At 32.5% G+C, this 26,965-nt stretch overlaps 2 protein-coding genes across 4 annotated transcripts; one reads left to right on the top strand and one right to left on the bottom strand.

The window, feature by feature from the left end:
- Positions 1-1,447: 1,447 nt before the first annotated feature.
- On the bottom strand, positions 1,448-12,580 carry LOC105248543 (allatostatin-A receptor). 2 transcript variants are annotated; one of them, XM_011253384.3, is made up of 6 exons: positions 11,726-12,580; positions 10,678-11,450; positions 7,850-7,979; positions 7,499-7,774; positions 7,164-7,414; positions 1,448-1,972 (listed from the first exon to the last, which is right to left on the bottom strand). In XM_011253384.3, the coding sequence occupies exons 2-5, from the start codon at positions 11,091-11,093 to the stop codon at positions 7,166-7,168; spliced, it is 1,071 nt and encodes a 356-aa protein (XP_011251686.1). In that variant the 5' UTR covers positions 11,094-11,450; positions 11,726-12,580; the 3' UTR covers positions 1,448-1,972; positions 7,164-7,165. The 2 variants fall into 2 exon arrangements, with proteins under 2 accessions (XP_011251686.1, XP_011251687.1); XM_011253385.3 differs by having other exon boundaries at positions 7,499-7,756.
- A 6,239-nt stretch (positions 12,581-18,819) lies between these two features.
- LOC105248540 (juvenile hormone acid O-methyltransferase) lies at positions 18,820-21,954 on the top strand. 2 transcript variants are annotated; one of them, XM_011253380.3, is made up of 6 exons: positions 18,820-18,981; positions 19,524-19,733; positions 19,859-20,030; positions 20,706-20,841; positions 21,207-21,348; positions 21,488-21,954. In XM_011253380.3, the coding sequence occupies exons 2-6, from the start codon at positions 19,547-19,549 to the stop codon at positions 21,703-21,705; spliced, it is 855 nt and encodes a 284-aa protein (XP_011251682.3). In that variant the 5' UTR covers positions 18,820-18,981; positions 19,524-19,546; the 3' UTR covers positions 21,706-21,954. The 2 variants fall into 2 exon arrangements, with proteins under 2 accessions (XP_011251682.3, XP_019882214.2); XM_020026655.2 differs by having other exon boundaries at positions 21,207-21,344; positions 21,488-21,648.
- Positions 21,955-26,965: the final 5,011 nt, after the last annotated feature.

The following is a 26,965-nucleotide window of genomic DNA, read 5'->3' as shown; positions in this document are numbered from 1 at the left end:
TTTATTTTACCTCCTAATTAACTATTCAAGACTTTTCTCGAGGGTTGCAGATTTCAAGTCCACGATTAAAAAATTCTCGACGAATTCTCGATTAAATAATAAAAGTAATTAAAAACAGGAAAAAATAAAATGATTGGACGTTTCTAAGAATTTTTCGCGAGGTCCTTTCTTACGCGAATATATAACAGTCTTCTCGAGCGATCATTCAAGAAGGGACAAAAGTAGGAGACAGACCTTCTATTCTCAATGTTCAATGATCATTTTTCTGTTTCATCTGCGCTACCTATCTTTCTGTCACTTTGAATGACACATCTAAGATGGTCTCATGGCTGAAATTCCGTGAGTTTTTGTAATCTTAAAAATCTAGAGAGAGAAAGGAAGATCAAAGGTCTTAGATGAATCGATTGAGATCTCTAAGAGCGACTGACGACGATAAAACGCGACACCTTTCGTACATCAATTAATTTTATTAATCCGATTATCGGAAACTTACTCTCTCTCTCTCTCTCTCTCTCTCTCTCTCTCTCTCTCTCTCTCTCTCGAATCCTTGCATCGATAAGTCGGTAGAAGAGTGCAATTCTTTTACGGAACATTTAACTTACAGAAAAGAGATCCGCTCCGAGAAGCGCAATTTGATTTCCTTTTGTTCGCCAATCATTAGCCTCCTTAACTCCATCTATTTAAAGTCATCCATCTCGTTAAACCGCTTGTTCGCATCGCTAAAGGTGATATTCTCGTGTTTGCCATCGTAAAGAGAAATTTACTACATCATCGTTCGCGCGCAATTAAAGCTCCGAATCGGTCGATGCAAAATAATGACATCGATAAAAGTTATTTATTATTAATTAATGAAACTTCTTTTTTGTTTCGCGATACGTCAATGAAATGAATGTGTATATATTTAATTTTTAAATATATAAATTAAATTTAATAACAATTAAATAACAATTAATCAAGCAACAATTAATTTAGCAAAATTTCCAATTAAGTTGTCAAAGAGATATTTGTGTTGGAAATACAGAAATAAATAATAAATACATAATAAGCGTATATACTTGGAATAAATTGTACCATTATTGTAAAATGAACTTTTACATCTTCGGTAGAAAAATTCGAATTATTTCTTTTTATAACATCATTATCCATAAATTTTATTCCGTTTAGTTTCTGCGAAACATAAATCATACTGTTTCAATCCGGAAAATTGTTTAAAATTTTTTAATAATTGCTAACTTTGAAAGGCGTTGCTTTTCGCTTTTTTAAATGTTTAATTTCAATGTACGATGTTGGTTATTTTTATGAAATCTTTAAACGAAATAAATGAAAAATTTTAAATCACATCGAATTAGTTCTCCATTACGTTTTGACATCCAATTCTTCATATAAAAAGAAATGTCAATCAAGCTCCTCTTCTCTCACTCCAATAATACAGCGAACGAGATATGGATTATCTCAATGTTTTTATTGATACACTTTACAATGCTCGGACGTATAATTTCCTGACGATGACCCTGAGAATCTTTCCAAGTAACTGTCCTGGATAAGGGTAAGCGTCGGGAAACGAGTCCTTGTTTTCTTACATTTATTTAAAATTTCGTAATATTCGCTCTCGCGAAATATCGTCGGGGATTCGCGAATCGAGTTTATGAGATCCACTCGCAGAGAGACGTGTGTCGATGATGACGATAGGTCCTTTATTTTTGCCCTGCGACCAGTTGCATCTCGACGCTGCCAAGTCGTCCTCAGATCGTATTTTTTTTTTCCAAACAATTATTCTTAAATAATACCCGTCTCGGAGAGGACGTTTCGATAAAGAAATTGAGAGAAATATAAAGTGCGTATATATTTGGCGGAGATTTTTTTTTAAAGAATTAAAAACACACGTCTTTTCGCTAATCGCCAGATGACACCAAACACCAAATATCCTATAGACAATCGCCGAATCCGCCCCATTGCCGGTGAGAATTTGTGTCTGCAACACAGTAAACAACATTTAAATGTAAAGACGCAAGACGTGCTTCCGCGCAAGCTAGGATTTTCTAGGATCCTAGTGAAAATTTGCTGATCCTTTTAACATATTTATCTTTCGGCTTACACCTTCGCGAATTGTACTAATCGAGTGCAGTTCTCTCTGTTTCTCGTTCTCTGCAAAAGCTATGGAAACTTGGATTTTCTTCGAATTAAAAAAAATTTAAACAATGAGATTCGGAGATTTGCATGTTTTCGATTAGGACATCAAAAAGTTTCTCGGGATTCCAGACTTCGATTCACCATCCTCTGATCTCGACGGCGTAATTCCCGTAGGAGACGGGGAGGTTTCGAAAGTAGGCCGCGTCGTGAAATAAGCGGAAGACTTTTCTCGTCGAGAGAGCAAAAGAGGCCGGCTGGCGGGTGCTCTTCAACCCCTTGGCGCTTCTCGGCTATTTCCTTCCTCCTTCTTCCTTTGATTTAGCTTCTTCCCAACGCAGTCGATCGACCTTCTTCTCGTGATCGATCTGTGTGCATATCGCCGAATTTGCATGTCGTTGCGCTCATTAGATTGTTGCGCATAAAACGCAGGATTTTACAGAAAATATTCCAATAACTGTAACATATATTATTTTCTAGAGAAACTTCCTCGTAACTTTCTGAGTTTTTACATGCAGCAATGTTGAAGCGATGTTTGCCTTCGTTCAACAGACGTGATAAAAAATTAATAACTGAAAAATTCAATTCATTCAATTCTCTAATAAATTTCAATCAATGCTTAATTAATTTTACAACGTTATCCAAACGAGGTACAAATTGAATTTTATTAAAAAGATTACACATTAGCAAATGAAAAAATGATTGATATGTTACATTTAATATCAAAAATATACGTCATTAAAACGAATTGAACAATCTTTAATCATTTTAATTTGTAAAATTCCTGGATTATAATCGAATTAAAATATAAAATAAACCGTCCATGTAAAGGGAAATGTTTCAAGAGCTGCAAATATTTCTATTTCTTCGAAATTATTTGAAAATTATTATCGGTGCAATATCGAAACATGTGAGAAAATTAATTAATTAATTAAAGCTATTTTGTTTATTTCGAATGCCTTTTTGTAAAATTCTATTTCTGTAAAATTCTATTTTTCCATAAAAATGTATGTCAAAAAATTTCATCTCAATTTATCTCGCTATATTTATACAAATGAGGAGCGTGAGACATTTTTTGTGCAGCAGATACTTTTCTGCGTACCAATTTATGAGAATGTCAACCCTCTATGATATACATTTCCAAATCCTTGCCAAACAATTTCCATTTATCACGTGGCAATGGTGACAGCTTTTTTCGCAACATCTTTAAAATTATGGCTGTCGACGTTCTTGTTATAGATTGAATCTGGGAAAATCAATATCCGCTTGGAAGCTTTTCAATGGCTAATTACGCGAAGCGAATACAAGAAGACAAGTATAATGTCGCGATTGTCAAAATACGCTGCGTGCAATTAAATCTCATTCCATTTCCGAGAAGAAACAAGCAAAATTATTCGCAGCATATTGTCCACTAAATCTGGATTTACATTGTTCGCATTTCTAATTAACATAAAGTAAACTACTAAATTTTTGAAATGCAAATGCTAACTCTAACTTGTTTAATCCATTTGTAATTGTGTTTCAAAAAAGTATACTCATGTGAAATGCGCTGAATTGAGAATTATTTTCAGAGTGTCAGACGGACGAGATATTAAATTTTCGAAATTAAGAAGATTAATACCATCAACCCAGAAATTCGCGTAAAGATAAAAATTCTCACTCTATAAATTTAATTTAAAAAATTACATTTATGCGGCAATCTTTTAAGCGGAAATCATAAATTTCCGCATAATAAAGACAGATATAAACCTTGAAAGCGATTAATTTCTCATATTTCGAAACGCTTCCCGATTTTCTTCAAATATTAGTAAAATATTCGTAAAATAAAAAGTAAAATGAAAGCACGATAAAAGCTGAGCAAACAGAAAATATATCCCGGTCCAACGCTGTTTATCGATAACGAATCGCGAATTGACACGCAAATAAAGCCGCTAATATCGCACGGAGCCGACTTTCCAAATGTTTTAGCCAAGATCGAATCGGAATATCGAATTACCGCCCCGTTGCATACACGATCTATTTGATTAAGATTTATTTGCACTAGAGCCCAGTGCTGTTTTTACGAGCTATGCCGTTCTCGAGGCGCCGACGATTACCAGAGATCGCTTATCCCTTTTATAAACGCGTCTCTCGTCCGTAAAATACGACATTTCCGTCTGGCTGAGCAGCCAAACAGCTCAGAACTGTCTGCTCGTGTCGTCGCGACCGCATTGTATCATTCCGCCATTTTTGTCCGGCGACACTCGATGTCAACGTTGCACACGACAGGACACGTATCCTCAGAGAATCACTAGGCTTCAATTTAACCGTATTCTGATAATTGACATGAAATCGTTACGAGGTCAACTCTTGCGCTATTAACTAAATAAATTTGATGAGATTTTTTCCGACCGATATTAAAGCTTTGAGAAATTAATTACGTGGTAGAAACTATTACGTCCTTCTGTTTACACAACAAGGGAGCCTAAATACGGGTCAATTCTGATGAAACTCTGCAATATCTATCGGCTTTCATCATCTGTTTGTTTAACGGACTGAAAAGCACAAAGGATTATTGATAATTCCGAATAGTTCGAATGAAACGGACCAGCTCGTGATTTTAGGCCGTTAGATTGTAAATACACGATCGATCACTATTAATTGTAATTACTATCGCGTGTGTAAATCGCCAAAATTGTATCCAAACGGAATGCATTCATCGTATCATTTTTCTCGTCCATCATATAAATCTGAGAAAGAGGAACAAAAAATAATAATTGCACTAAGGGATCAAAGAGTGACTCGTTACGACATAAAAGGACAACACGCACCATCAGTGTACAAAGAATGGTTAATTGAATTTTTGGTCCACCGTCAGTTTCCCCAGAAAACACCGCAGGCTGATTAAAGTTTGTTTGTTGGCCGCGACATGTCGTGATAATTTTTTTGTCCCAAAAAAGCCCTCAATATGAGCTGTTGTAAATGATGCACGCGTGGTGAAAAATAAATCAAAGAGCAAAGAGAATTAAATTTTGGTTAAGGTAATAAATCGTGCCCACCAATTTATCTGTCACACCGCAATAAAGATTTCGCATACGTCACGCGTGTCAATGTAGGACAAAACAATATGTATATCAATTTCGGAATAAAATAAAAAAAAGTTTTAGCATTTTTATTAACAAAAATGTAATATCAAAAGATCAATAACATTTAGAAAATTTACACATATGAATATTCATAATTAATATTAATAATTCCTTTAACACTCTCCGAGAAAGGATTGGTCGTAATAAAATAAATTCAGCATTGTTCTCCCACAATTAATTAAATTTGTCGTCAGTCATCCCCTCGTTGCATAATAACAATTTAGAGAATGTAAGATAAAAGCGAAGAATATTATTGTTATAAATTAATAATTTCCCCGTGATACGCAAATTTTATTTATGATTTTACTATCTGTCACATCGCAATAAAAATTTCGCATACGTCACACGTGTTAATGTAGGATAAAATAATATGTATATCAATTTCGGAATAATATGAAAAAAAGTTTTAGCATTTTTATTGACGAAAATGTAACATCAAAAGATCAATAACATTTAGAAAATTTACATATGTGAATATTCATAATTAATATTAATAATTCCTTTAACACCCTCCGAGAAAGAATTGGTCGTAATAAAATAAATTCTGCACAGCATTGTTCTCTCACAATTAAATAAATTCGTCGTCAGTCGTCCCCTCGTTGCATAATAACAATTATATTGTAAGATAAAAGCGAAGAATATTATTGTTATAAATTAATACTTTCCCCGTGATACGCAGATTTTATTTACGAAGACTCGCCACGCCCCATGCATTGTATAAAAAAACAATCACCACTAATTATGTCTAACAATGAGCGAAGTATTTTGATACTTTCTCTAGCTCGAGCAAGACAGCACGCTCGTGTAACGTAAGCGGAAGTTGTTTTAAATGAAAATTTTCCTCCCATTCTATCTGTCCGCTCTCAGCACTTTTACTCAACATTAATGCCTTGCGGTATTAAATTGCGTTTGTCGCTAAACTCGCACTCGTTCTTCTCTTTGCGCTCTCTTCGCACCTACCCTCTCATTTTCCCTGATATCCACGGGAAAGGGAATGGTACCCAGGATAAACTAGCTGTGAAAATATCACCGTGTTAATGGCAATGCGCCACGCTGAGCCCAGAGGGGGTGAGAAAAAGGGGAGAGGGGGTGGAAAGCAGGAAAGAGGAAAATTTTGTTATGCGCGCGTAGCGAGCCGAATCAGGAGTCAAGTAAATCGTGTAATGTCGTTAAGTGCTCCGGCACGATTCCGTTCTCCGTCATCACTTCCGAAGAAGAAATTTATATCGCGGAAAGGGAGAGAGAACGGGAGACAACGATAATGTAACGTGTTGCACCGCTAAAGATCCCCTAAAATCTCGCGAGATGGCCCGAATTAATCCTCCAGGTCGTAACGATGACATTAATCGTTACATCGGGTAATTGTGTCGTTCCGAAGATCGATACGATTAATAAACCGCGGAAATTCTTTAATTCCGAATCTCTGAGAAAGAAGCCTAACGAGTAAAAATAAAGCGAAGCGCTGAAAGAAGGGAAATATTCATGAATGAAAAAATTGTATATTGGAGAATAAAGTGTAATCTATAGTTTTAGATGTTATACTTTTAAACAGGGCGATTTACATGCAGACCGATATTAGATTCTCGAGGATTGAGGCTGAAGGAAGAAAATATCCGGTCTGTTGCGACAAAATAATTGCAATTCGTGAAACCTTCGAGTATATCCTTTAATTTAATTTATACTAATTATATTTTTATTTTCAATCTTTTATATATTTTTAATTTAATTAATATTAATTAAATTCTTATTCTCAATTCTTTTATATGTTTTCAATTTAATTAATACTAATTATATCAATCATTTCAAAGGATATCTCAAAGATCGAACACTTTGGTAGGTTATTGCATCAATCATTTCGCGAATAAAAAATAAATTTTAAAAAATGACAAAGACAGAATAATTTGTCCTCACCTCTAAAGAATATCGCCGCTACTGGCAGCTCTCGTTGTTCTCGTCGCTGGTCCCAGCCGATTGTTCTGCTCCGCGCGCGGCCTGCAGTAGATGATCTTCCGAAAGGCTTTGCGAAAATTATCGCTCAAGAAGGCGTATAGAAAGGGGTTGACGCAGCTGTTGGTATAGGCGAGGATATGGCTGACAATCTGCACCATTATCGTCGTCGTGGTGAGCGGAAACACGTCCAGGGACTTGCTGACCAGTATCACCTGCGACACGATAACGATAGGGATAACGTCGGGAATAAAGTGAGAAAATCGCCGAGGATGCTCTCCGATAAACGACAATTTTACCTGTATGGGACACCAACAGGCGGCAAAGACCCCGACGACGACGAAGACGAGCCTGGTGACGCGCCTCCTGCCGCGTCGACTCTCGGCGCTGACGCGGGCACCGCGCCACAATTTGATCAGCACCGACATGTAGAAGATGCATATCAGCACGAGGGGCAGCACGTAGCTCATGAAGAAGAAGGACACCTGGAAGGACGTCCAGTCGTACTGCGGCAGGACCCGACAGGCCGTCAGGTTCTCCGGTGGGCCGTCTCCCTCCTGGAACACGTAGCGAATCTACGTACACGGGAACTACGTAAGTGAACGAGAGTCCGCTCGAGGATACGAGTACGTTGCATCCCGCGTGCTTACCTCGCCGTGGATCACGAGGGCGGGAGCGGACAGCGCCAGGATCACCACCCACGTGACGCCAATCGCCAATATGGCATGATTCTCGGTCCTCCAGGACATGGAGGCGATCGGGTGCACCACCGCCAGATATCTGCGGACAGTTTCTCATTTCGACACGGTATCATCCAACTTTGTCATTAGCATAGCTTGAATTGCTAATCCGGTTTAACCGGGGTCCTCCGAGGTTGAACCTCGCCCTCGTTGCAGCAAAGTTTTATTTGGAGGAAAAACGAGATGAAAAACATCTCTCTCGCTTCTCGTTATTTTTTGTAATTTAGGATCAAGTTTAGATCAGTTTACGAGTTTAATCTATAAAAGTAATCCCTAAGTCGCTCAATTTTAAGAGACCCGGCCTTGCCCCGAAGATCAGCTGAAAATCATAACTCGCGGATAATCACTGGTTCAAACGGAGTACATATTTGCTTTCGGAGAAAGTTGGCGAAAGACGACGGAAAGTAACCGAACTTTCTTAAGTTAAGTTTAGTACTTCTTCGTTCTCATTTTGATTCAAAGTAGAATGTGGAGGATCGTTTAAGGGAGATCGATCGACTGTTTGCGCATGAATCTTTAACGTATTGTAATCAAGATGGATTGAGGAGGAATTGAACGCATCGAGGAGGTGATTCAAGGACCCCGTGGAAGAAGGGATAAAAACTTGGACAAGTTCGAGGGTGCGTTTTACATTTCTAAACGATCGCATCGCCATCCATCGAATCGATTCCTCGAATCCCAACACGTACATTGCGCGGCATCAGCGATTGATGTGATAATAATATTTCGCAGAATTGCATCTCAACTACCGGAGATTGAATGATTGGAATGTAACTCGCGTTGATTTAATTGAGTTCATACAACGTCCAGGCTCGATTATAGTCAGAGAACGCATCGCCGTGAGATATTGGAGTTAGACGGCGAATGTCTACAATAGTCTACGTCGCACTGAAACTGACGTGTTCAAATTACTCGAGATGAATGTATCAAACGAATATATTCTGCAAACTGCCGCGTAGCGAATAGTGATTCAAAGCTGGCGACGAATCGAATGTCAAATGCCCGAAGCACTTTACGATGCTATTGCGAATAATCTATGTTAAAGGCCCACGGATAAATATCCCGGATAAAAATAACGAAGGCGATTTCAAGAACAAGGGATAGTAGCATCAAGGAAAACAATTGCGTTTAATTGATGGATTTTATCGATGTATGTAAAATTAATTTTGACATAAACGTAAAAGAAAAAATGCAAATTTCTTTAGCTTGATAAAGATCATGGATAGAGCGTCTCTTTCTTTCTCTAAAAGGATTTACAAACTTTCAATATTATATAATTTCAAAAAATCTTCTTGTGTAAATTCGCTTCTAAAAAGATTGAACTAACAAATGCGATAAAAATACATAAATATTATTTTCAATAAATCCTCTTGTACCTACATTTTTTCCTAGCGATAATTTGGTAGACGTTTCCTAACGTGCATACGTTAATATTTAATATCCATAATTAACTTTTACTACAAAATTTAATAAGTAATTTCCTTTGCATTGTGCTAAAGCAAGATTCTCTTCTAATTACTCAAAAGGCATATATTATATATTTGGAGGATTTATCTCATATTTGGCTCAAAAGGCATATATATTTGGAGGATTTACCTCATATTTGGCCATATTAGAACAAAATGCCTCAAGTAATATGCATATCCTCTGAACTGTTAGTCTTTTGACCACATTTGATTATACAAGAACCTTGCTGTAATATAATTCAAAATGGTTTATCTAAGTAAATTGTATAGTAAAATCTAATAGTAAAAATTAAATTAAAAATATTAAATAATTAAATTAAATTAAAAATGTTAAATAATTAAAATTAAATTAAAAATATTAAATAATTAAATATCATGCAAGTTATAGAAAACAAATATCTAATCAAATTTTCGCAAAAAGAAAAAAAGGGTAGCTATAAGAAATTTGCTGAAATTGTATAAGAATAAGATATTCCACAAATCTCTCCAGAGGATTTTTTGCGTCTCTATTCTGATTATAATCTTTTTAATTCCATCAAGAAAGAAAATGGAATTTGTATTTTTTAAAAGTTGTTTATGTTTATGTCGGAATCAATTTTATCGATTATACGAAAGAAATGCTCTTATTTGTTGAAGGACATACATCCGAGAAAAAAAATAAGAATATGAATTTCAAATTATTTGTTTCGCGTCTAAAGCATTCATTTTTAAAAAGATTGAGATAATAAATGCGGTAAAAATACATGAATAAATGTAAGTCATTTTCCGCCCAAAAAAAGATGAATTGCTATCCGCGAGAAATTATCTTATAAAAACAGATGCGCCTTCGTAAAAGCATTTCCGCGTCGTAAAGTGACACGTTTCAAATATTCAAAATTATCAGTATATCACAATATTTATATTTTTATACGATTGTACCACCGATCTCGCTCCAATAGAGATGACAAATGATATTTACGAAAAAATTACAAATTCTTTTCTCCTCCAGCAGAAAAAAATGTTATACAAACGACCATTTTTCTTCGTCTCGAAATAAAAATTGTTTAGCTTTCTGTTAAGAATAGCTCAGGTTTTGCTCGTACAACTTATATATATATCATTTATTTCACACTTGTTGACAGGTACTTGTGGACACATCCGACAGTTTTATATGAAATATTATCCGCCAAGCATTTCCCGCAATACAAGCATGGTCTTTGAAGAATTTCCCAAACAATTACACCGATATGCGACGGTTGATTAAAATCGGAGGAATAATTTTAACGTACCAACCTGTCGAGGCTCATGAGGACCAGGGTGTAAACGCTCGCGTAAGCAGTGACAATGATCAGATACTGAACGATCTTGCACCAGACGTTGCCGAACGGCCAGTAGGGTAACACGAAATCGGTGGCCGTGAACGGTATACAAAATATGACGAATAGGAGATCGGCGATGGCGAGGTTGATGATGAGGATGTTCGTGGTCGACCTCATTCCGGGGTTCGCCGCCACCACCACGACCACCAGCGAATTCCCAGCGAGACCGAGGATACCGATTATGCCGAAGAACAGTGGCACCACCACCACGACGATGCTTTCGACTAGCTCGCGATTATAATCGAATTCGTATACCTCGCACGCGAATCGCAAGCTGCAGTCGGCGAGGGCGTCGCTCGCATTCGTTAGGTTCACGATCGTCGGCTCCATGTTATATACCTACGAGATTCGTCTCGAAATCCCTTCGATTATGTTGCGACGAGCTTAGGCCGGCCCAGCCGAGATAATAAAAATAGGAACTGTGTAAACATTACAGCGACGATAATCGAGTCTGCCTCAACGGGATCCTGATCCCGTCGCGAGGATCATCCTGCGGTGACTGTCGGCGACATCGGAGACGCCGAGAGTGTCTTTTTCCCTCGTTTCATTCTTCGTTCTATCGAACGGCATCGAGTTTCCACGATCGGCGATTTCGCTGGTGGACATCGCTCATCGCTCTTTCACTGTATCGTCTTTCAAATTTTCGCTTAAATTCTCTCAGAAAAAATCTCAAGGATCGATAAGATGCTGGAATGATAAAAAATCAATCGCACATGAAAAAATTAATATGATGCCTTCCTTCTTCTTAACAAGTTTTATTTTTTTCTTCAAATTATTAAACATGCAAATGAAAGCGTTGATCTTGATAATAATTTTATTTATTCATTTTATATATGTCTAATTTATATTATGGTAATTGTGTAAAATTCGCCACGTGTCAATTTTTTTATAGAATTTTTTATGGAAGGAATATAATGTCACTAATAATGGGAATTTTTTGATCGAGAATCTAAATAAACAACCTGATTCGTATGCTTGTCAAGACTTATTTATCGTCCACTTGAATTTGAGGAACTAGAGTTTGCCTTAATCACATGCCATTCGTTTGTCGATGTAATGGTCAGCTGTGTTGAACAAATTGCTCATATATTTGTACAATAATGTCAAATATTCGCTCAAACAAAAACATGTTTCTTCAGCTTAACTCATTATATTGTTGTAATCTGCAATTCAATTTTTTCAATTATTTATCGCATTATTAATCTTCTTTATTGTAGTTCCACTCTCTCAGTTCCATATGATGTACATTACAAGTTTCACGATATTTTATTGAATTCCGAAGAATCTCGCGATGGAAAATTAAAAAAACACTGCACTGATCACTGAATATTGAAATAACGTGCGATCGTTGAATTCCATACATTCGCCGTCAAATTCTTCAACTCGGCGAACTAAAACTCGACGTTTTGCGATATCTCGCCTTTCGCATCGAGTCGTTTTCTTTATTAATACAATTTTCTAGAAGACTACAATTTTCTGCATACTTTGTCGATAATCGCGCCGAATCAACGAGATCGAACAATCGCGGCAAATCGAGATCGAGAGCTCACTCTTTTCCTTCCTTCCCGATGCAAAGCAAAGTGCGAGCTTCAATGACTATGCTTCAATGAAGACTCGAGGAGGATTCAGCCTCGGGCCGTCGCAAGTTGCACATCCGTGCCAAGTTTGTCTCGACAAAGTTTGTTGTAATCGGTCGAGTCTGAGTTTGCGAGGGGTATCGTCGCGCGCTAACCGATAACGTCAGCTCCGGGGGTGGTTTTGCACTGAGAGGCACCCCGATACGGCGCGGCGCGACGCGCGGCCAGGAATGGATGGGGCTTGGTGTAAGCGTGAACGACGAGGGATACATTCGCGGCGCCATCTGCTCTATATACATATATATGTATATGTGCGTGTGTGTGTATACACATACACAAAAACACACACACACACAGACACATAATCAAGTCGATGCCGAAATAGGGGGTTGCTTACATACGTAAGACACTCCAACGCACGAGATAAAGCGTAAGATATATAATATTTATTTAGGAGGAGAAAACAGAAAAAGAGAAGAATATTTGAATTCTTGAATGATGAGAGCAAAGCTCTGAAAGGAGAACGATTTTTGGAGGAGGAGAAATAAAAAAGGAAAAAGAAATTATTGCGAATCTAAATATTAATGACTGCCTTTCCCTCGCGATTTATTACCAAATCACTCTTTCTTTTTCTTCCTCTCTCTCTCTCTGTAATTATATTTTCGTAATAAATGTGTCTAGGGACAATGCGATGCTTGTTTCGATGAAAAATTGAAAGCTTTAGAGAAATTATGTAAGCGATATAGAAAGGATACAGCGAATACAGAAAGGATTGAATTATCTGTTTACCTTTAAGCTCCGTCTATTAAAATCATATTTCATTATATTATTTTTTAATGAAGACTTAAGATGTTTGATATTATGTTTGATTTGATGTTTTTCAATTATCAATATTGGTTAATATCTATCTAGAAAATAAAACATTATTAAATAAAATATGACAAATGAGTATAAAAAATATAATATTAAAATATTAACAATCGTATTTAAATTATAATTCTGGAACATTTTATACATTTTTATACAGGGTCTTCAAAAAGTCCTGGAACTAAAATATCTCGAAAACGATCAATTATAATGAAAAATATGTAAGAAACAAAGTTGTAGGACTAAATAAAATGTACCTAATGATGATAAGAATTTGACTTAGATGAAATACTCACGGTCATATGCAGGTCAAGTTGATTTTTTTAAATAAAACTTTCTATTTTTCATTACTTATTCTCGTAGCTTATCTCGAGAACTTTCCAAAACACTGTAATAAAGTATTTCTTCATTGAATACTTTTCGAATTATGAGGCTTGAAATAATTTCTTAATTTTATATAAACCATATAATATCTAATAAAATATTCATGTTTCGATTATCTTACCTTAATACTTTTATGTACAAAACAATGAGAGGAATCAATTGGTGTAAAGGAAAAACATAGTTGTTTAAAAAAAAATATGTAATTGCAAATTACATATTTTTTTTTTAAAACAATTATGTTTCTTCTTTATACCAATTGATTCCTCTCATTATTTTGTACATAACCTTGAGTACTTCATCCAAGATCAAATTCTTATCATCATTAAATATATTTTATTTAATCCTACAACTTTATTCCTTATATATTTTTCATTATAGTTGATCGTTTTCGAGATATTTTAGCGTTCCGGGACTTTTTGAAGACCCTGTATAATTATGAGGAATATTCAAGTCAAAACTGAAATTTAATTTTTAGACAGATAAAAAGACAAAACTATATGACTAGTAAAGAACATTTATTTTCAACGTAATCTTCATGTATATCACAGCAATTATCCCATCGATATACCGACATATTAATTCTGACGAAATAAAATACTTGCAAACCGAATATTTTCAGGACGTATATTGATTTTTTACCAAAAGGAATCACAATAACAAATATTATTATGTTGTTTAGATCTGTTTGGTTCATTAAAGAAACACTTGGACGGCAAGTGATTTCAATTGGAAAATAAGCTTGAAACATATGTTGCAGTTCAAGACAAATTGTTTTTCAAGACAAATTCTGTCGATATTATTGCATTGGTACATCAATAAGATAAACGCTGATATAGATGGAGATTACGTTGAAAAATAAATGTTCTTTACCAGTCATAATTTTATCTCTTTACCCGTCTAAAAATTAAATTCCAGCTTTGACGTGAATGTCCTTCGCGTTTATATTAATTTACGTTGATTGAAATAAATGTATTCGTATAATTATTTGCATTGAATTTATAGAACTATTTATAGAAATCTATTTTTTTCCTTGATAATTCAAAGTATTAATATTCTTGCAAAAATATCAAATAATAATAATATTAAATATAAAGCCATTTTTCTAACTTTTTCTAACTTTTTTTAACAACTTTAATATTAAAAGCTTCGTCTGAAAAATATCGAGTCCATTCGAATCCATCTCTGCTGAATATCAATTGCTGAATCATTAAGCTTCACTTATTTTATCTCCCTCTTTTTCTACTCTTATCTAAATAAATAATTGCATTATATATTTGTTATTATGTATACACACATCTATCATACATTTTAAATAGTAACGAACAGAGAGAGGAAGGATAGAACAAAGCAGAGAGCAACTGATGCTTTGACATTCAACAGAGACAGGTGCGAATGCGAATTCGATATCTATCAGAATTATATAGATATTCATAAATATTCATAGATATTCATTACATAGATATTCATTATACCATTTAAATGATTGTAATAACTTTACATTAAGAAATAAATTGTACATGTTTAAATCGTACATTTTACAATATATCGAATAAATAATATTAATAATAATAATTAATGTTAATAATTACACAATAATTGTCATTATTTATTTCAATTGTTATCATATATATAAGCATATAAAAAAGTTCATTAGCTGTATATCCTATTTCTACAGAATTTGAACATTATCCTTCATTAAAATTGAAATTGTAACTTAATTAAAAAGTTACTTGACATTGTAAATTAATTTTACAGCCATTTTAGATTAACTTACTTCTCGTTTAAGTGAAAATTTCCTTAATAGGATTAATTATATATTAATAATTATATTATTTAATAAATATGTATTTGTTATATGATTGTGTATCGAACGTATATATATATATATATATATATATATATATATATATATATATATGTAATTGTGTATGTTTAATGATTTCATGTTTCATTTGACGATTTTATTTCTTCACAATAGTCTTACCGTAATATTTTTTGAAGAAACATTCATTTATAATTTTATGTACAATTAAAGGTGTAATTTAAAACTTTTTAAAATATTTTATGTTTATAAAGAACGAAGATTGCAGATCATAAAGTATACTTATTAAATCATGATGCTTCTAATTATATATCGCGACAAGGGGAGATGCAAGCTGCGTCATCTGTTAGTTACTTGTGTCCAAATATCAAATATGCTTATCAAAAGTCGGCAAAAACAAGAACTCGAAAAGTGGACCGGTTATAAATTTTTATTCAGACAATAAAATTTTAATCAAATTAATTATTAAATTTAAATATTATAAAAATAAAAGATAAACAAAATTAAAGGCTCTCGAAATTAACAAATTAAAATAAAATATAGTAAGAGGCCATAAAGAGCCAACGCAGTTGTAAGGCGTTTTTTAAAAATCCTTTATTGACATCCGTTTGATGTCAATAAAGAAGAAAGATCGTTTAATGTGATCGTTTTCATGGATAATTTTTAAAAAACGCCTTACAACTGCGTTGGCTCTTTACGACCTCTTACTATATTTTATTTTAATTTGTTAAATATTATAATAAATATTATAACTGTTAAATTTATAATTATATATATATATATATATATATATATCATTTTGTAAATCGAATTACATATATAAATTAATAGATTAACTCAATAAAATTAGTTCAAGCTAATATGAGTTTTCCTTGTTTAACATTTGACAAAATTTTACCATATAATTTTCATTTTATCACAAATTTTATCAAATTTTATCATAAAGTCACTTTCGAGGTCTCAATTATTTTCATCAACAGTAGTTTTTTCTCCACAAAAAAACTTATATTACAAACAAATGATAACAGATTTAATAATCAAGTGAATTTGCCGATGCAATCAGCTGATTGCCAATTAACCGCTCGAAATACGCTCGCGCGAGCGAGGTGTTTGACATGTCAAATCACATCGACTACCTATTACATGCGACATCCAGATATCGCCTTAAATTTTTTGAATTTATTGATACTTGCAGAAAAAGAGCTTTTATATTCTCTAGCTAAAAATATTAAATTAAAACTTAAATAATTAATTAGATTAAATAAAACTCAAAACCAAAATAAATATATTTGTATAGAGTGACTCGCATATAAATTGTGAGCACAAAAAAAAACATTGTGTCCGTCCTTTCATTGCGTTGTAATATATAAACTCGATATTCGTGAATATATATATTGCAGATTCTATCTATAGCATTTTGTCTTGTGCTTATATTTGATGAACATATAATATATTCTATATTAGAAGATATAATGCTTATATTTGATGAACATATAATATATTCTATATTAGAAGATATAATGCTTATATTTGATGAACATATAATATATTCTATATTAAAAGAATATATTAGAATATATTATATGTTCATCAAATATAAGCACAAGACAAAACACTATAGAGAGAATCTGCAATTTCAAAACTTTAATTAATTATATATTTCATTTATTTTATTAATTATATATTTTATTAATACATTTTTTCTTATTTATTTATTTATATGGAGAGCAGCAATTTATATAATTGGATCAAACTTTTTGTAAAATTTTAAGATTTTTTACAAAGAGTACATTTTATTTTCAAATATATTTTATCCGCGAATATTCGTATCTCGAACGTTCAATCTGGAAATATGAATCATCAAAATTAAAAAACTTGAAACTAAACAATTGAACAGCGATTAAATAATCCGTATGGCAATGCAATCGCATGAACTCGTACCAAGCAAATATGAAATAGTTTGTATCCAGGCAACTCCTTCGAATATTGCAAAAATTGTAACAGAATAGATACATCAATTTATTATTAAATTATTCGAATTTGCGTCGCTACGTGTGTTTAAGTATACTATATTTGAGTATACTATATTTTCTGACTTATACTCTTGTCGTGTTTAACCAATAATTTCTACCACAAGTTTTATGCAATATATAAGACAAACGAATAGCTTGTTTATATATTCTAGTTACTTGAGTATTATCATGAAAGAATAGAACCAGTGCAGTACTCTTTATTTGATAACGAATGCAAAAAAATGTATTATCCTTTCAATGAGTCCGCCAAAGAGCTAAAAAATATATCTGGAAAATGTATTGGATATCGGTTCTAGTTCCAGAGACACATAACGAAGAAGATTGTTCTTCCGATTCTTGATCCAAACGGGCCAATGATTGGTAAGAAAAAATAATAAATCATAAACATATAAAAAAAGAAAGAACGTGCGCGCATCCGCGTACACTGTGTGCTATAAATATGAGTTAATACAACAATTATAATAAAGATATAACAATTATTATAAAGGTATAGATATTATGGTAAAAATGATTAAATATGCGAACAAGACAGTGATGAGAAACAACTCAAATTCGAAGTATTGGATATTGAACATAAACGTTTGCCCGAAAATGCATTTCAAAATTTGATCATATATTTTCCTGTTTCATACATAACAAAGTTGATCATGATATTCGGTAAGAAAAATTATTAAATTAAAAGTATTGTTTTCAAAATGGATTGTCTTTTTTTCATATCATTTAATATATAAATATTATTATTTTCATATTTTTTCATATTTTTTCTATTATTTTTATATTTATTTATGTATTATTTTATATATAACATTATTATTATAAAAATTTTTTTAAAATAAAATAAAAAATAAAAATAAAAACAAATATATAAATAAATATAAATAAAATAATATATAAATAAAATAATATAATATAAATAATATATAAATAAAATAATATATAAATAAAATATAAATATAATTTTTTCCACATTTTTATACATTTATTTAGTTTAGTGAAACTACAGTAGAAAATGCTCTTTTTAACTACTATTTTAAAATATATATAAAATTATGGCTAAAATTATATATAAAATTAAGCAGCGTTACAGATTTTTTTTTAAATAAACATTCTTTAAACTCTTTTCCGTGAAGATCTGGTTAAGAATCGGAGATGTTAATGAAATGGTAATGTAATGTCAAATTATGCGAATATAATTGAACGTTGAACGTTGACGGAATTAACCGAAAATTATGCACTGCCTTTATCGCATTTATCAGCATACATATATTAATATAGATATGTTAATATGTCCATACTTAGTTACGTTTTCTTTAAAAGGCTTCGTCTATCTATTCAAATGTTATTTGTTCTTTTTTATTTTATGAGATAAAGAGATAAAGAGTCTCTCAATTTTAAAGAAAACGTCTACTATTGGTTATTAAGCTCGTATGATTCTCACGAGCCAAATATCGTCTGACAAATAAATAGCGCAACTGGAGCACTGGATCAGTATTACGTATATAGTGAGCCTGTGAAATTTACAACAAATAACATCGGTGAATATACATGATCCGTGATAAAGTCGAAATCTGAAGAGAGTTTATATACTTTATTTATTTAATTAATTATATATTTTATTAATACATTTTTTTATTTATTTATTTATATGAAGAGAAATAATTTACATAATTGATCAAGCTTTTCTGTTAAATTTTAATATCTTTTACAAAAAGTATATTTTATTTTCAAACATTTTTCATTCCCGAATATTCGTGCTTGAACGTTCGAGCTGGAAATATGAATCAGCAAAATTAAAAAACTCGAAATTAAAGAACTGAACACGCGATTAAATAATAACAATGCAATCATGAATTCGCACGTAGAAGCAAATACGAAAAAATTTTTATCCTTCTTCGAATATTTCAAAAATTGTAACAGAAGAGATACATCAATTTATTATTAAATTTTGAGTTTGCGTCACTACATATGTTTAAGTATATTGTATTCATCTTATATTTGTCATGTTTGACGAATAATCCCTATCACATATTTTATTTAATAATTACATGCTAAGTGATTAATATCCTACTTATTCTAGTTATCTGAATACATCGTGAAGTCATGGTAGAACCAGCGCAGTACAGTTTATATGATAATGAATGCAAAAAAAATGTATCATCTTTACTCAATGAGTTCGCAAAAGAACTAAAAAATATATCTGGAAAATGTATGGATATTGGTTCTGGCCCCGGAGATATAACGAAGGAGATTCTTCTTCCATTTCTTGATTCAAACGCGACAATAATTGGTAAGAAAAAATAATAAATTATAAAAATATACAGAAGGAAAAAAAACGCGCGCACATATATACTGTGTGCTGTAAGTATAAGGTAATACAACAATTATAATAAAGATATAAAAATTATTATAAAGGTATAGATATTATGGAGAAAATGGTTAAATATGCGAACGAAACGTACGGTGATGGCAAACGACTCAAATTCGAAGTGCTAGATATTCAAACTAAAAGTTTGCCCGAGAAATACATTTCGAAATTCGATCATATATTCTCATTTCATACTTTACAATGGTGTAATGACATTCGGTAAGAAAAATTATAAAATTAAAAGCATAAATTAGTCTTTCCTTTGTACCAAATAACTTTTATATGACAAAATTTAAATAAAAATAAACTATTTGTAATAAAATCTCCTATTATCAAAATAATAAAAAAAAATTATAGAAGGCTAAAGAACTATGCTAAATTCATATATTACATTAAGAATAATTATTGATAGTTTGAACAACTTGATCCTTTACCTACCGGGAAATAAATAGATATATATTTTAATTAAAATTATATTTTTATTCGATTAAATTAATAACAGCATCCTTTCTTTTACATTTTAACAAAAATTTATAACACATCAGATTTAGATTTTTATTATTATATTTATTTTTCGATATATTAGGATGTGACATTATGTATAATATTTTTTATTTTGCAATCAATTGTAATACTGAGGATGGCCAAACTAATGTATCGAAACATATGTTTTTATTCATATATTTAATATGTACAATATTAATAGATAAATTTAGCACGGAAACATTTTACGTATAACTCTTCATTATAATTGTTTTCTACTATTTTTATATGACTTCACCAATATACTTTTCTATACATAACTGTGTTTCAAAAGAATATTCTAATAGATATATTTTAATAGATGTATATTTTTAAAATTATAATTAACAGTTTAATTTCGCTATTTAACAGCCAAATTTTTAAAAATATTTATTGTATGCTTCGACCTGGTAAAACTATGCTTATATTAAGCATAGGGCATCACAGAATGCTTTTTGAACCTCTGAAAGTTATAATGCAAGATGTGCGATATGCATCATACATGAAGGTATATTATTATATCATTATTATTATCAAAAATGCAGTACAAGAAAAAAGATTGTACATTAATTTGCATATGGGTAAAAAAATGTCGTTTTTACGAGTGTATACATATATGCGTAACTAACTAAAAGATTTGATTGCAAAATTTTAAATTCTAATTTATTGATGTAGGATTACTATAATAGATAGAATTTATTATCTTCACTTTATTATCTTCAGTGAAAATAATGATATCGCGACTATCAAATGTAACAGTTTGCAATGTACTCAGCATAATTTTTAAAATTGTTTTCTATATATATTATATATTTATCTATTACATTCTCGAAGTTCATTTATAAATTTTACTAATAGAATTAACATATACAGGACAAAAGCAAATATACTGGGTTTCACGATTCAGTCCAACCTGATAAAGAGCTGAAAGAAATACTTGAAAATATCGGATTTCAAGTTCAACATTGCAGTCATCGAGAGATAAACAGTTTCCTGAGTGCAAAAAAGTTTGTATGTAAGTATTTTCTCTTCATATGCATTCAAAAATTAAATTCTACACTATGTGATTAACATTCGTATCATGGATGTATTTCATATTATGTTTTTCCTTATTTTTTTTAATTAAAAATTTTCTTTATTGTTTATTTCAACAGCCATGGTTATCTCACAGCACAGTTTTGCATTTTTGGAGCAGTTGCCGCATAATCTAAGGATAGAATTCCAGAGTGAATACACACGTATATGCAAGGAAATTCAAGATAATGAATACAAAAGTAAACAAACTAATGATGAGCTACATGACGATAAGAAAAAGAAGGATCCTCTTAACTATACTGTGCTAGTAGTTTATGCACAGAAGAATGTTTTATAATTGTATCAGTCTATGGTGGAAGTTAATCTATTATGGAAGAAAAAAAATCGCACGCAAACTATAAGCAGCGTTATTTTCAGATATATTAAAATATCTTAAATAAAGAAAAAAATGCAGTTTTAAAAATTAAAATAAAAAGTGTCTCTCTCCAACTCTGACATCACAGTCTCTATTACATCACAATCTCTATTATGCATAATTACATATACACACATCTTTGTTGCATGCGAAATAAGAAAAGGTTTAAAACATATTTTTTGATTTAAAATATATTCAAGACACGCTTCTTTCTGTTATTATGTATATTTCAACATTTCTTGTTAAAGTTTCTATTTTCAATCTATGATATCCTCATCAGTACTTTGCGGATAATAAATGAATTTACATATGCATTCCTTCCCTCTTTTTTTCTCTCGCATTCGCAATTTATAATATTTCATGTCACGCTTTTTCACAAATAATCACCAATATGTAACATTACTTATGTGCACATCTGCAAGATATTAAAGTGGTCGGACTTGTTTTCATATGCATAAAGCGTAGGAAAGCCAGAATGCTACAGTCTCCATCTACTTCACAGTTCTTCCTAAACAAACTTTCACCTAAGTTTTTATAAATCGCAATAATTGGTATAGAAGTCGCACAATCCATATGCAAAAAAGAAAGATTCATTCTTGTATTACTGATAATGCAAGTGCATTACGTAAATTTACATGTAGTAAAAAATATTCCTGACGATCTATATTAAAGAATCTGTACTTTCTCTTTGCGTTATTTCTAAAACAGCCGATTACGTAACAGCACTTATATGCTTGCAAGAATTTAAAAAATCGCTATATGTACACAAATCGATTTTTACATAAAATATCTTAATACTATAAATCATCAGTATATTATTAGATACGCTGGATAAAAAGTTTATTTTTCATAATTACGCATATGCTGTAAATTTGATAAGTAAATGATAGAAGAATCTTCAAGCGTGAATAATTAACTATCATCTATATTCATTAAGCAAAAAGGTGCATTTTCAAACATTTTTCACGAATATTCGTATCTTGAACGTTTAATCTGGAAGTATGAGTCACTAAAATTTAAAAGAAAATTAAAAACTCGAAATTAAACAACTGAACAAGCGATTAAATAATCCGTATGATAATGCAATCGCATGAACTCGCACATACCAAGCAAATGAATGAAATAGTTTGTATCCAGGCAACTCCTTCGAATATTGCAAAAATTGTAACAGAATAGATACATCAATTTATTATTAAATTATTCGAATTTGCGTCGCTACGTGTGTTTAAGTATACTATATTTGTCTGACTTATACTCTTGTCGTCTTTGACCAATAATTTCTACCACAAGTTTTATGCAATATATAAGACAAACGAATAACTTGCTTATATATTCTAGTTACTGGAGTATTATCATTTAAGGATAGAACAATAGTGCAATACTCTTTATTTGATAATGAATTGCAAAAATATGTATTATCTTTAGTCAATGAGTTCGCCAAAGAGCTAAAAAATATTTCTGAATAATGTATGAATATCGGTATATAATTTCCGGAGATATAACGAAGGAAATTCTTCTTCCGTTTCTTGATCTAAATGCGACAATAATTGATAAGAAAAAATAATAAATTATAAAAATATACAAAAGAAAAAAAAACGCGCGCACTCACATACACTGTGTGCTATAAATATAAGTTAATATAACAATTATAATAAAGATATAACAATTATTATAAAAGTACAGATATTATGGAGAAAATGATTAAATATGCAAATAAAACGTACGGTATTGAGGAACAACTCAAATTCGAAGTGTTGGATATTCAACAGTTATAAAAGCTTGCCCGAAAAATGCATTTCAAAATTTGATCATATATTCTCTTTTTTCATACTTTCCAATAGTGATCATAATAAAGTATAAATTAAGCATGATAAAACATAAATTAATTTCTTTCAAAATGCATTTTTCTCCAAGATATGACGGGTCAAAGTTCGCATTGTTTATCAAGTACATTATCCACTGCACAATAAAATCTACATGCAGAAAATAAGGTCATGATAAATTTCATGATGAATAAGATCATACACATATACCTACATATGTGTGTGTGTGTGTGTGTGCGCGCGCGCGCGCGCGCGTGTGGCTCATACTCTTTTTTTCATACTTTCCAATAGTGATCATAATAAAGTATAAATTAAGCATGATAAAACATAAATTAATTTCTTTTAAAATGCATTTTTCTCCAAGATATGACGGGTTAAAGTTCGCATTGTTTATCAAGTACATTATCCACTGCACAATAAAATCTACATGCAAAAAATAAGGTCATGATAAATGCCATGATGAATAAGATCATATACCTACATATGTGTATGTGTGTGTATGTGTGTGTGTGTGTGTGTGCGCGCGTGTTCATACTCTTTTAATCCGCACCCCAAATCGCGAGAGGCACGGAGACTCACGCTAATCAAGCACCATTTGAAATGGATCAGAACAGTTGATATGGACAATGCACAATGCGAACTGACCCCTCATATCTTGAAGATAAAGAATGGGTTCAATCTGAAACTTTCAGAAGATCAATGTCTTATATAACTATTGTTTAACACTAAATTCAAGTCGGATTTCAAGGGTGGCGAAACAAGCGATTTTTGGTGTCACTCTTTTATCTATTAAATTAATTATATAATTTATTAATACATTTTTTTATATATTGTGACGTTGCCGTCTTTATGCGTGTTCATCCGCCCAGAAAATCTTCACGGGCCGAGCGACCGCGCCAGAAAAAAATTGCGAGAGCCGTATCGAGATCTCCGGAGAGACGAGCGATAATTGATATTTCGCGTCTTTAATAATTATTTTTTTTTATGTATTATTTTGTACTTAGGGCAACCCGCCGGAAAACATCGGGAAGAGGACGAAGAGAAATCTTTAGCGATAACCGACACAGCACTTTTCTTCCAACCACCAATTCGAGCGCGAGGATAGCCCAAGAATCTCCAAGTCGAAATAGCGCAGGATCCCGGGTGGCGTTCGCCCTCGGCCGAAGAAGAAGGAACCTCCCCCGAAATGGCTACCTATGCCCGAAATTACGCGTCCGGGACGATGCTAATCTTCGCGGACGGTAGCTAGGGATCAGCTAAAGAAAACCGCTGATAAAAGGGTTACCTAAAATTAGTCGATTTAAGGATGTTTTGTATGTACAATTCCAGCAAAAAGTAGCTGAAAATCAATATCTTTTTAACCAGTTAGTACTTGTATAATATTATTTGACCAAATATTTCCTCTGTATCTAAAGTTTTGCAAATTTTAAACAAATTCTGAATATTATTTCCATGTATTTTTGTCATTTGAATCGACATGATCATACGTTTCCCATAAGAACACATGTTAATTCGATGCAAATTAAAATTCTTATAACTTGTGAACGCTTTAGTAAATCGATTTAAAAATTGTACTGAAGATTCTAAACATATGTAAGAACATTGTGTACAATTTTCATTAAATTCTCAATATTTTGAAAATAGGTACAAAACATCCTTAAATTATCGGGGCCTTTACGACCCCCGATATGGCATTGTCGCAGGACGCAATGATATCTCGCATGTCGCGGCGCTATCGGCCGCGGATTTGCGCATGCAAGATTGACGTCATTATTGATCCTGGATCGCGAAATCGAGGCAGACACTCTGGTGCGGGCGCTCATAGCGTGTAGTAGCTACCTCTGTTTAGTCTCATTGTATCGCTGCCGAGATCAGACCGAGAGGACGGAGCCGAGGATCATCCCCTGTCTACAGGAGCGAATATCGGTGAGGTTGCCCATCTCTAAATTGTGAGCCACCTACGCGATCCCGTCCGCTATCCGGCCGTTCTGTCGCCGTCATTTCCGTCGCTGATCATTTTCGTGTTTCATTGTCGCTCAAGCTTTGCCCTGAGCTTTCGATTTTCGTGGATTTCAGGCGACTGGAGACAAGCGACCGAGGCGTCGAGAACGATTTTAACGTCGGTCTTAATTGATATGGAATCGTTCGTTTCTCTCCAGGATTCGGGGTGCGAGGTAAATCGCGGGAAATGCGTTCGCTATATGTGTTGTTGAAGAGGGTTGTTGAAGCCGCGTAAGACATCTCCGCAATCGACTTTGGAGCGGTGCATTAATTAGCGTGTATGTTTGAGCGTTGCGCGTCGTGAATTTGTGAGTATCGTTCCATCTCTATCGCGCTTAATTACGTCGTATGATCTACGTTTATTTTGTGGTATTTGTCGTGGGTGTGAGTGTGTCATGGTGCGTAATAAATTACGATAAATTGCGAGATTGCCGAAATTTGAGAGATTCGCGTAAGGTAAAGAGCGTTACGCCGAAAAGTAAAGTACAAGCGGCGTAAGCGGCATTCGATGGCTGTCGATTATCGATCGCATCGACCATGCTCGTCGCAAGCGAGGATTTCCGTCTTCGCAAATTAAGTCACTTTTCTCGCTCACTTATTAAGCATCCTCTCGAATCTATTGCTATCGATTAGAATAGCGAGTAAAAGAGTAAAGGAAAAAGGCCTGTACCATAAGTTGATGAATTGATCGTCGAATTACCGTTACATTTTTCGAAACGCCGTTCGACCACGCAAAATCTGGCCATAAAAACGATCTAGAAGAAGTATTATCGTGTTCTTATATTATTCTCGGGATCGCGTACGTGCTCACAATTTAGAGATGGACAACTTCACCGATACGCGCTCCTGTAGACAGGGATGATCCTCGGCTCCGTCCTCTCGGTCTGATCTTGTGTTTTTGACGACGTTTTCGCTCCCCTCCGAATCCTCCTCTCTAACATCCGAGGAGGATTGTAATAATAAAAAAAAATTAACGCCGCAATATATTTTATTTAATTAATTAATTACATATATTTCATATACCTTATTTATTTAATTAATTATATATTTTATTAATACATTTTCTTCCTATTTATTTATTTATATGGAAAGAAATAATTTACATAATTGATCAATAACATTATTATTATAAAAATTTTTTTTAAATGAAATAAAAAATAAAAATAAAAACATAAATAAATATAAATAAAATAATAATAATATAAATATAATTTTTTCCACATTTTTATACATTTGTTTAGTTTTGCGAAAAAATAGAAGCTGTTCTTTCTAACTATTATTTAAAATATATATAAAATTATAGTTAAAATTATATGTAAAATTAAACGATGTTAAAGATTTTTTTTTAATAAACACTC

Source organism: Camponotus floridanus, unplaced genomic scaffold, assembly GCF_003227725.1.
Source record: "Camponotus floridanus strain SB8 unplaced genomic scaffold, Cflo_v7.5 scaffold35, whole genome shotgun sequence".
NCBI classification, from domain to species: domain Eukaryota; kingdom Metazoa; phylum Arthropoda; class Insecta; order Hymenoptera; family Formicidae; genus Camponotus; species Camponotus floridanus.
This window is presented reverse-complemented; position numbering and strand designations above follow the sequence as displayed.

Coding starts and splice junctions, on each gene's coding strand:
- LOC105248543 (XM_011253384.3), bottom strand. CDS start 11,093: ATGGAGCCGACGATCGTGAACCTAACGAATGCGAGCGACGCCCTCGCC. Junction 7,775..7,849: donor CCCTCGTGATCCACGGCGAG/GTAAGCACGCGG, acceptor CCGTGTACGTAG/ATTCGCTACGTGTTCCAGGA. Junction 7,415..7,498: donor CCTGTTGGTGTCCCATACAG/GTAAAATTGTCG, acceptor ATCGTGTCGCAG/GTGATACTGGTCAGCAAGTC.
- LOC105248540 (XM_011253380.3), top strand. CDS start 19,547: ATGGTAGAACCAGCGCAGTACAGTTTATATGATAATGAATGCAAAAAA. Junction 20,031..20,705: donor CAATGGTGTAATGACATTCG/GTAAGAAAAATT, acceptor GCTATTTAACAG/CCAAATTTTTAAAAATATTT. Junction 20,842..21,206: donor GATATGCATCATACATGAAG/GTATATTATTAT, acceptor TAACATATACAG/GACAAAAGCAAATATACTGG.